This window comes from Acipenser ruthenus, chromosome 3 (genome assembly GCF_902713425.1).
Source record: "Acipenser ruthenus chromosome 3, fAciRut3.2 maternal haplotype, whole genome shotgun sequence".
In the NCBI taxonomy this organism is placed as follows: Eukaryota; Metazoa; Chordata; class Actinopteri; order Acipenseriformes; family Acipenseridae; genus Acipenser; species Acipenser ruthenus.
In genome coordinates this window covers 94,132,622-94,143,980 of record NC_081191.1, presented here as the reverse complement: position 1 = coordinate 94,143,980, position 11,359 = coordinate 94,132,622, and the positions used below count along the sequence as shown (strand labels likewise).

General features: G+C 40.0%; 1 protein-coding gene across 2 annotated transcripts; it reads left to right on the top strand.

The window, feature by feature from the left end:
• The first annotated feature begins 2,742 nt into the window (after positions 1-2,742).
• LOC117395012 (DNA repair protein XRCC2-like) lies at positions 2,743-8,372 on the top strand. Of its 2 annotated transcripts, XR_009322254.1 has the most exons (4): positions 2,743-3,011; positions 5,886-5,967; positions 6,981-7,909; positions 8,131-8,372. XR_009322254.1 is itself a non-coding variant. In XM_033993840.3 (3 exons), the coding sequence occupies exons 1-3, from the start codon at positions 2,973-2,975 to the stop codon at positions 7,715-7,717; spliced, it is 858 nt and encodes a 285-aa protein (XP_033849731.2). In that variant the 5' UTR covers positions 2,743-2,972; the 3' UTR covers positions 7,718-8,372. The 2 variants fall into 2 exon arrangements, 1 of the variants encoding a protein (XP_033849731.2); XM_033993840.3 differs by having other exon boundaries at positions 6,981-8,372.
• The last annotated feature ends 2,987 nt before the right edge of the window (positions 8,373-11,359 follow it).

Here is an 11,359-nt window from a genome sequence, read left to right as displayed (position 1 = left end):
GAACATTCCAGCAACACCATCCAAAATGTATTGGCCTCTTGCTCAGACCAGGGTTACAGCAATGTATTTAACAGTGAAGACAATAAACCAGCACCGTCTCCTGAAGCAGCTCAACCAGCTGAAAACCATGAAGCTACTGGCTCTGACCAGCATAAAACTGTACTGGTCACAGCTTCAATTTCCATCAGGGTAGATGTATGCCACTGAGCCACAGCAAATAGGTTTCAATTGTAGAGCATTTCACAAGGATTGGTACAACTGGGCAGAAACACCAGCAACAGTGGTTCATCAGGTGATCATCAGGTGGTGGCTGTGTGGAGCTTGTAGCAAGGTCTAGTAGCACATGAGCAGACCCACAGTAAAGACTGATTGAAAACTGGAAACTCATACAAACCTGAGACAGTCCTTATCACTGTCCTCTCATCTTCCTTTAACGCAAGCCCTGAAAAGAGAGAAATTCCCAAATTAGCAGTCAAGCAATATTGGCTCCAGATATTGGTAGTAAAGACTCGACTAGGGTAATAAAATAAACTAGTACCAGTTTCTTTGGCTCCTTAATTAATGGCTTAGATGAAGTCAACTGCATGGAGCTAAGGATGCTCTGTGTGAAATTAAAGGGGCAGCAGTGTGGAGTAGTGGTTAGGGCTCTGGACTCTTGACCGGAGGGTTGTGGGTTCATTCCCAGGTGGTGGACACTGTTGCTGTACCCTTGAGCAAGGTACTTTACCTAGATTACTCCATTAAAAACCCAACTGTATAAATGGGTAATTGTATGTAAAAAAAATAATGTGATATCTGTATAATGTGATATCCTGTAACAATTGTAAGTCACCCTTAATAAGGGTGTCTGCTAAGAAATAAATAATAATAATAATAATAATAATAATAATAATAATAATAATAATAATAATACATAGTGTTGATCAAGGCTCTAGTTATTCCTGCTCATGAGAAATCAAGTCCTTGCAAAGTAAATCTTGGAAGTTGTTGCTAACGCTTGTGTTTTAATTGCTCTTTTAGACGTAGCCAAAGTAACATAGCCAGTTTGGCTGAAAACTCTTCAAGGAAAAAGAACAAAGAGACACAGCACCCTATTCACAAAGCTTTACCTTGTGAGTAGCGTTTCCATTGAGCCAGTCCTAAGCCTTATTCGGTGGGCAAGGTTAAACATTTGAACACATTTAGTCAGAAATTGAAATGAGACTGCTATCATTCCCATGAGTAAGTTGTCATTTCTACAATCCTAATAATTTGACATTCAATTGATTTAGTACATCTGAAAGCAACACCAAATTTAGCTTAATATATTCCTGAGCCTCATTAGTGCTGAATAATTTACCTTTGTACAAAATCTACCTTATAGAAAGGAAAGGGTGGTTTTAAAAATACACAGTAAGGAATGCAAAGCTTTGGGGGCTACCTAAGGGAGTAGAACTTTGAACCGAGTGCTCTGATGATTAAAAGACCTTGGAAAAGGGGGGAGAAATGGGAGTTCTTACAGCGAAACGAGGATTTATGACCCGTCTTAATCAATGATCCTTCTTGTCTTTTATTTAGGAGGCTGTTCTCAGATGATCATACAGTAACTGGATTCATATTGCTTGGCTGATGCTTTTTCTCTTCAGACACTCATCTCAGGATTCAATTTAAATTGTGGTGCTGCTATCTTTATTGTGGCTTGAAGTACCAAAATAACACAAGTAAGTCATCTTTAACACAGTTGTTGTTGTTTGTTTTGTTATTTTGTACAAGTCGCCAAAGGGCAGATGTGCTATAGTGGAATATTTATATTTATTTTTAAAAAGTTACATTTTAAAAAGTTAACAATGGTAAATTTGCATTGTAATTTTGATGTTTTTCCATGCTTTGCGTTTTCTTTGGTTTAGCGTGCTGTACCATATTTAGTTATGCTGCTTTGCTGTGCTTCACCAAACTTTTACTATGATTTACAAAACTTTACTTTCAAGTTATTCCACAGTAAAGTAGCCAACTAGTAACTAGTTTGTTTTTTGTATCTGAATTTGTTATTGTATTTTTGCCTTGTAAAGAATAATAAACAAAAAATACAAAAACAAAAGTGTCTGAGGTTTGCACAACTTTGGATATAACTGCAGACAGTAGTGTGTGGTCTGAGTCAATGAAACATCAGGCTTTGCACTCAGTTTGCCTGGTAAGACTCTTATTTGAGAGACACATGTGATTTCACATAAATTCATAAATGAAACCAAAGAAGTAACTGTATTGTATCTGGGGTGGAGAGGTGGCATTGTTTTTAATATGCACCTCATTTTGAGTAAGGAATGATGGTGCATTTACCAAATCAGCAGTTTGTTGAGTAACGGAAGCACAGTACATATTTGCAGAAGGGATTTCTTCTGACCACATTTGTTTTCAAGGTCATTTTTTTCCCCTACAGGACAACTGTGCTAGAGTCCAAGTGGATCATCAATCTATATGGGAACATAAGAGACGATACAAACGAGAGGAGGCCATTCAGCCCACGAACGCTGATTCTGTTCTTATTCACAAACAGAACTTTGGTGTAGGCGTTCCTAAAGATGTAAGGGGTGGGTATTGCTGTAGAACGCAGACTGTTTAGCGTAGCGTAGCTCTCACACAAGGTAGTGCTGCATGCGCAACTCGTAATAGACGTCATCATTATATGCTGCACCCCGATCACATGATGCCGTGGATCACCAATTAATCCTCACAGGGTAATCACTATGTTCAGTCCCACGCCCTGTTTAGGTCACGTCGCAGGGGTCTTGCAGGGATGAATGAAGCACGACGTAAATTACGAGTTACGCACGCAGCACTACCCTATGTGAGCTGTGCGAGCCTTTGTTCTGCAGTTATATTGGCTCTGCGGGCTGGATGGAAACGCTAGGAACGCATCAGGAAATAGCTGCAGCGGTAGTTTTATTGAAATGTTTATTATTTAAAGAGAGTGTAGATGAGACATTTGTTACAATATGACACACGATTTTAGACAGACTGAGACCGGTACAGAGGTAGGTCGTCACATTACACATGCTGTTGATGTACAAGCTGCTTTACCTGATAACTGTTACAGGGTTAACATTAAGCAGCACATTTTAAGTGACGTACTCGTCTTATATATTGTCTTCTGGAGTTTCTGAGTGAGTTGCAGTGTTTTTGTGATATATGCAGCCCTTTCTATGTTATTGTGAACAAGGCACTTTCCATACTGTTTGCAGTGCAACATATGCACGCCATCATTTCATTATAATTAAATAAATAGCAATGCGTGAATAAAATAAATTGCAGTAAAAACATTCAGCATTCCTAAACAACTATTCACACCGGAAGTGTTATGGCTACCAAACTATATATATATATATATATATATATATATAAAATGAGATGCTGCCTGATTAGAACAGCGTATATCCTATATTAAGAACATAAGAAAGTTCACAAACGAGAGGAGGCCATTCGGCCCATCTTGCTCGTTTGGTTGTTAGTAGCGTATTGATCCCAGAATCTTATCAAGCACCTTCTTGATGGATCCCAGGGTGTCAGCTTCAACAACATTACTAGGGAGTTGGTTCCAGACCCTCACAATTCTCTGTGTAAAAAAAGTGCCTCCTATTTTCTGTTCTGAATGCCCTTTTATCTAATCTCCATTTGTGACCCCTGGTCCTTGTTTCTTTTTTCACGTTGAAAAGTCCCTTGGGTCAACATTCATGGGGTTTCCATGCGAGTTTTTTTTTTTAACTGGAGACACAGGAGAAAAATGCCTAGTGTAAAATGCTTTTTTGGGTTTCCATTCGCTCAGTTTATTTTACTTGAGTAAACCGGGCTTTTCACTCGACGTCATGCAAATGAATGGGAAAGGTAGAGGCTGATATGCAAATTAGCTATGCGTAAAGTACTCGTGACTGTTTTTGAAGATTACTAGTGACATTTTGTGAAAATGTGGTTTCAATGCGCAGAGACCTGCTGCTACACGAGTGAATCTAAGCTGCTGTAATAAAGCAAAGTACCTCGTGCTGGCTGGTTAATAATGTGTTTTACGACTCTTGCCCAAATTGTTTTTCAAATGTCATAAGTAGTGAATACTGTTTCAACTAATGTATCTTACGACTCATTAATTAAAAATAAACTGAGAGGTATAAAATAAAACTGACCAACAGGTATTGCAGATCACCATGGCTGAAAATCGGCGGAGACGTTATTTATATAGATATAGATATATATCCCTTTCATTCAGGCAATACAGCATATAGGGGATCAGGTGATGCTGCGTTTACTACCCTGGCTTAGAAACTCTACGGCTGACCGCTGCTGAGGAAGCATTCAACACCACGTTTGGGCAAATACGGGTAGTGGGCACTTGAAAGAGAGGTGGCGGATACTGATGAAACGGACTGAAGTGCAGCATTAGTTTGTTCTGAAAATTGGCTCTGTCTGCTGTGACAGGGGGAAGATTACCAGTATTGCCAAGTATCACGAGAAAAAAAACGACACTGCCTTTCACAACAAGCCCAAAACAAGCGACCCATGTTAGAGTATGGGTGTTTATGCAAGTTCCAACCAGCGACTCTCAAAAAAGCCCAATTCTGCTTATTATAAGCGGACTTGGCAACTGTGAAGTTTACCTCAGTGGCCAGTTTCAATTTGACAGGAGCAATCTGCGGAGGCTCGTGCTGTCAGAGATTCTCTCCTTTCTATTAAGTTGTGTTGGATTTACTGTTGTGTCAAATATTAATGATGCAAACAAATAAAACATAATCAATACGTTCATTTGCAATTTTATTTGGTCAGTTCTGAGAGACCATCAACAACTTGTTGGATGTTGTTGCGCTGTTTTGGGCGATCGAGCAGGCTCATGACATCCAGTTCACAAACTATATTTACTAACGTGGAGGGCAGACACTCGTTGTCTTTGGACATAGCTGGGATCAAAAAAAAAAGGACGGGAATTAATTCAGTTAGACATTTAAGCAGCAAGGGTTTTCTCAAACAGTTGCATTAATACTATAACACGGGCATAACGCAGTTCATGGTAAGTGGTTTTATACAGAACTGTAAACCCACAATAGATTTACAACATGACAGACCAGACACAGCAAAACACAATAATAAAAAAAACCTGCCTGCATTATCATTAAGGTGAACTACACCACTGCTAACCATAAAATCACCCATCAGTCACTACTTTCTGCCATCTTGGAATCCACAGAAACAACTGACCTGCTTCCTTGCAATATTTATAGTTAAGGATAAACACGCTCATTAACATTTACGTGTGAAATGCTGTTTTCCATGCGAAACTGGGCGTGGATTTCCCGTGTGTTTCGTCATTTACACGAGTAAATGAGATTTACTCTATCCCTCTCTTTGGCCGTTTTTTTCGGCCACAAACCTGATTTACCCGAGTAATTCTCCCAAACGTGCACACGCATCGCCATTTCACGTGTAAATTGACCCGCATGGAAACCCCATGATTGTCAATACCTTTTAGAATTTTGAATGCTTGAATCAGATCGCTGCATAGTCTTCTTTGTTCAGGACTGAACAGATTCAATTCTTTTAGCCTGTCTGCATACGACATGCCTTTTAAACCTTGAATAATTCTGGTTGCTCTTCTTTGCACTCTTTCTGGAGCAGCAATATCCTTTGGGGAGTAAGCTCCCCAGCTGTTGCTCACCCTGAAATTAGAGCATTTCAATACGGAAAGTACGTGTTATTCCCAGCACTACTTCCGAAGGAATTGTCATCTCTGTACATATCTTACAATTTATGTTACTAGTCACAAGACAAGGGTAAAGAAATCACATGAAGTAATATAAAGATTTCACATCAAAATATGTGCTTAAGAAATTTGTTATCTGTGTGTGTTTTTTTTTTTTTTTTTGCAGTTGCTTGCTAGACTTGAGGGAAGACGTTCTCTGAAAAGTCTTGAACCACGGATTTTTGCTGGAGAAGGATTTCCAGTTCAAGGTACAAAACTAATCTCTCCTCTTTACATCTGTACGAAACACCGCAGCACCCTAATCCCTTATTCTTTTGTTTTAAAGGAACTGCAACTGGTGTATATATAAAAAAAAACATTCTCTCATTAAGCCCTTTTATTATTTTTCACAATGTTGTGTTAATTGAATAGGGACCTTAGTCAAAGTTGTAGCCATTGGAAAGTCATCATGTGTAGAAGTGCATCCCTAGCACAGAATATAAAATGAACTACTTTGGAAGTAACAGAGCACGATGCAGCATCAAGCTCTGCAGACACAGTTAGTCCAGGAAGTAGCTGCCTACCTTCACTTGACTGAGTGTGGGGGTGGTGGCAGCAGCTTGCTTGTTAGGCACGTATTCTTCAAAAACATTTTCATGTAATAGTGCACTGGTTGTATTAAGAGTGCTTAATCTTTCAAGCAGTTTTAACATTTTAAAGAATGATATTGTTATGTAGCTGCAGCAATAAAAAAAAATAGCATTTTGTTCTAGATCTCTATAGGTCTGCAGTATTGAAAAGGAGACAAACCTTGCAAAGTCCTCCAAGGCTAAAGAACCTTGCAGCAAATGTATCTTTCATTCTACACTATATCACAGGAAGTTTGAGATGTATTCTGCACCCACTGTAGTACAAAGTAGTACAAATGCAATGTCAGATTTAAATGTGATGTTTGCTGTAAGTGAAATGTGAACGATTTTAAACCAGCACCATCCTAAAATCGTCATTAACAGTCATTTAACCACAGATACAGTCCAGATGCACCAGCTAAATGATCCTGCTTTCTAAACAGGGCACTGCCAAGCTGAACTACTGATGTCATGAGTACTACATTGAAACCTGCAGTCATAATTCGTTCTATGTTTTTTATTGTTAGACTTAGTTTGAGATTACCAGCATTTTCATTTTGAAAGCTGGGTGTTTTTTTTATTTTTTATTTCCTGTAAGCATAAGCCCCTGCTTGTTAAAACCAGTATCCTTACAGATGGCTGCTTTTTGACAGGTGATGTCATCGAGTTCCATGGTGCGGAAGGAACAGGGAAGACGGAGACTCTATATCACCTGGTGTCCCGCTGCATACTCCCGACTGCAGCAGGAGGACTGGAAGTGGAAGTCCTGTTTATTGACACAGACTCCCACTTTGACATGCTTCGGTTAGTGAGCATCCTGGAGCAGCGTCTCCCCCAGAGCTCCGAGGAGACAGTCCGGCAGTGCCTGCGGAGACTCTTCCTTGTGCACTGCAGCAGCACTGTCCAACTGCTGCTCACACTCCACTACCTGGAGAACATGCTCTGCACTCGCCCTGCCCTCTGCCTGCTGCTAGTGGACAGTATCTCCGCGTTCTACTGGATCGACAGGAACAGTGGTGGAGAGAGCCTGGCCCAGCAGGAGGCCAGTCTTAGGAAGTGCTCAGAGCTTCTAGAGAAGCTGATCAGTGACTACAATTTAGTGCTGTTTGCAAGCACACAGGCCATTGTGCAGGGGTATGCACCAGAGGCATCCAGGACAGCAGAGGCAGGCACGCCCTGGAGGCAGCGGCCAAGCGCCGATGCCGGCTATAGCAAGCCATATCTTTGTAGGTCGTGGCAGAGGATGGTCACTCATAGAATGGTGTTTTCAAAAACAGACACTTTAAAGGACGACAAGCAAGTTTTCTCTATTGTTTCCACTCACACCAAAAGCAAAATTACAAGCAGGTGTTCTTTTCTTATTACAGATGGCGGCGCCCAGTTTCTGTGACTCGGATCTTTTCAATAGAAAAGACTGGGGGAAGGGGAGGGGTTGTTTATACTGGTTTTCTCTTGAAAGAGCTACTTGTCTCTCGCCAGTGACAGCCTGTTTTTTTTTTTCGTTGCCTCCCCTAATGAGTTCAGTTCATCGATCCTCATTGTGAAGGATGTCAAGTTTTATTTCTCCTTCCCTCCCACTGAGGTTGGTAAAATTATATTTAAAAAAATGTGATTCTGCAGTACTGCAAAATGTACCTAATTATATACTGTCTTTGTTTGAATAATTAGCAGCAGTTTAAAGTTAGCAATTAAATAGAAAAATGTCCACAGAAAAAAAAAAAGCTAAAGCGACTGTGCCTTTGAAAATGCCCTATATGTGAGCTAGAATTATTAAAACTTTTTCTTTTTTTCTGCTTTTATCAGGCTGCTTCACACCATGTAAACAGGTACCACCACAGAAGATAGTTCTGTTTTGTTTCCCTATAAAGAATCATTTTGTTAGTTAATATCTGCCATTGTCCAGGTCATTCTTTTGTGATTCATTATGTTGCAGGAAGTTACTTTCACTAGCTCCCATTTAGTCTATGTTGTGTACACACAAGCAGGGTGTACATTCCTGAGACAGGCTCTGAGGTAGGACACACACACACACACACACATACACACCATTAGTATGAATTGGGGTGCATTCCTGATACAGGCTCTGAGGTAGGACACACACACACAGCAAAACACTGTTAGTATGAGTTCATCTCCAAGGTGACTTAATAATGCATGTTAGAGTCCAAACAAGAGGCTACTTTTTTGTTCTTAGTGCAACACGCGCTGGTTAGATGTCAAATGCTACTGTAACACTCATGTATTGCAGCTTTTCTTTTACACACGTGAAGGTCTAGCTCAAAGAGCAATTGGCCATCTGATCACCAAACCATTGTTGCGGTCATTACTTCTCAGACATACAAAATAAAAATCACCAAGCTACAATTTTCAGGGAGTCGCCTGCAAATTGCATGAATAAAAACAGAATTTTATAAAGGGGTCTTTAAGTCTCGAGTCAACCTCCTATCCTAAAGATAGCTAAAGATGCTTACCAGGGCTACTTCCCAGCAGTTGTCATTTGTTCAGCAAGAATTGCTTGGGTAGCCTTTGTATTACTGGAAAGCTGTGCAAGGTTTAGACATTGCAGAAACCTTTATCTCAGACATCTTGTGAACTTACCATTATAATCTCTTGACGATGGAGAGAGACTGGAGTTTATAAGCTTCAAGCAAACCCTGTCCTGACAGTTTATCTTCTACTGTATGTACAGAATGCAATTATGTCACTGATCTGTGTATTTTTGCCTGCTACCAGTATACTCTGTTATTACATTTAAATGCAATAGCGCATATGCTCTTTTATACACACAATAAAAATTCACACTTGTATGGCTTCCAGATGGGGGCAGTGTGACTGGATGGACAGAGTCTGTCACCACAGGAGGCTCAGACCAACCATTTCAGACAGCCGGAAGTATAAACCATCCTTCAGAGGGCCTAGGTCTCCCAGTGCTGTCAAACAAGAGGCCATTCACATGCCTTTTCAATTAATTACAAGATGCAAAGCACTAAGATGTGAACGCGTGCCATTTTATTACTGCTTTCCTGCTGGCAAGAAACAAAAGGTTGTGAGTGTGCCACGCTTTATAAAAGTAAGATTTGTACTGCTACAAGTACAGCACTGGTAATAAGAGTGACACAGATGTCGTCTGGAAATTCGAGGGGTCTCAAATCACTTCAGTCACCTGTCCAGATGATTCTCGAACCCCAGGGATCAATATCCCTGGCAAGAAGCATGTAGTGGAGCCGCTCATTCGAACATATATGTCATGCAGACCGTGCGTCTTGCATTTTAACATGGAATAATGGCCATTCCTTTCACACTTACCTGAAGGGATTTAAATATTGGATGTGGTGATCGAGCATCTCTGCCAAACGTATTCAAGTGAACAGAATTTTATTTACAAAATGACCTGTGCAGGGGCCTCAGCTGGGATATAGCTGTGCAGAGACATTTAATGAAAATCTCAATCCACATTGCAAAACCCACAAGTGCCTCTAACCTGTGCAATAGAAATCTGGCGAGATCTTGCTGTATCACGTTTTTTATGCCCTTCGTAGTTTTTTCAACATTTTCACGTACGGAAGAAATATTGAATGTATTCTTTATACATGTGCAGGTCTAACACAAACACATCTTGTAACAACATGTAACTTGTACCTCCCCAGTTTATTTGTAAACAGCAGCAATGAATTTGCTTTCTGTCATGCATGCAACCTGTTATGTAACATCGTAAGCAGTTACATAAGCATAGCGTTGGCTACATTCCTCTAAGCCGTGCATGCAGATGTTTAAAAGAGGAAGATATTTGTTATGACAGTACTGTAGTTAGGTATGTCACCGCACACAGCAACAACAGCCAGAAGCTTCATCAGGCAGCCATTATTACACATTTGTACTCTAATTGCAGCATTTCAATCTGGAACGGCTCATCAGTAAACGCATGGGATCACTTTATAATTGTCATGCCGTGGATCTCAAGCTATTCAGTGCACTTCCTGTATGTTAGCACTGTGTTGTGTTAGTTTCCGTCTGCTTGTTTTAGAACTGATATTGGTTATGATGGTAATATTCAATCATTGACATTTGACAAAATGTGATACATTTTGGGGTCCGAGTAACCAATACTATAAAGTCTATACATTTACGGATAACGCAGCGGTAAGCATAACATCCTGACGTTTGCAATTATGTTAATTTTGCAAACCTACTTTTCTTCCCCATGTGTTTGTCTCATTTATAAGCTTGTTTTAAGGGCTTCCCACCAAGGAAATAATGAATTGGTGCAAGTCACTGATGTGAGAGCTGGAACAACCTCCTGGTCCACTTCGACCAATCAATCAATCAATCAATCAATCAAAACATTTATCAGTGCTTCAAATGTGGCGCTATGCTGCCAGACTCTAGTGCCAGGGTACCTTATAGCACCAGCAACATTAAATTCAGGCAACCCATAGATGATGATAGTTTCTCTGGTGCTAAACTTTCAACACAGTTCAGCACCAAAACTATTTGCACCCCTGTTTATTTATCCAGGTGAGCCAATTGAGAACACATTCTTGTTTACAATGATGACCTGGCAATAACAAGTAGAAAACACAGAATCAATCATAAAACATCAAACTCAGCAGCAACTTACGGCAGATAGAGATATCAGGAAGCAGTGAGTCAACCCTACTGCTAAAAGCACTTGAGCTGGAATGAGCCCAGTTTTAAATCCCCTGTGTGGTTAATATTAGTATTGTTAAAAGAGATTTGTTTTGTATTGTAAATCATTAATATTAGTAATGATTTGTTAAAAACTACATTTGCTGTAGCTTTAAAACAGCAGGAGAACTTACTGTATTCTTTGTTGCGCAAGACCTCAGGAACAATGGATGTCAGCGAGACAATATAGTAAAACTGCTGTAATCCACTGAAATATGTATAACTGTCAAGGAACAGTACTGGGACTCCAAATACTCTAAAAGTCAAACCAAAATCCTGTTAAGTTGTTTATTACTGAAAGATAAAGAGTTAAAGGTAATTCTAATCATTCATCTAACAAGGAAAC

Coding starts and splice junctions, on each gene's coding strand:
- LOC117395012 (XM_033993840.3), top strand. CDS start 2,973: ATGACACACGATTTTAGACAGACTGAGACCGGTACAGAG. Junction 3,012..5,885: donor AGACTGAGACCGGTACAGAG/GTAGGTCGTCAC, acceptor TTTTTTTTGCAG/TTGCTTGCTAGACTTGAGGG. Junction 5,968..6,980: donor AGAAGGATTTCCAGTTCAAG/GTACAAAACTAA, acceptor GCTTTTTGACAG/GTGATGTCATCGAGTTCCAT.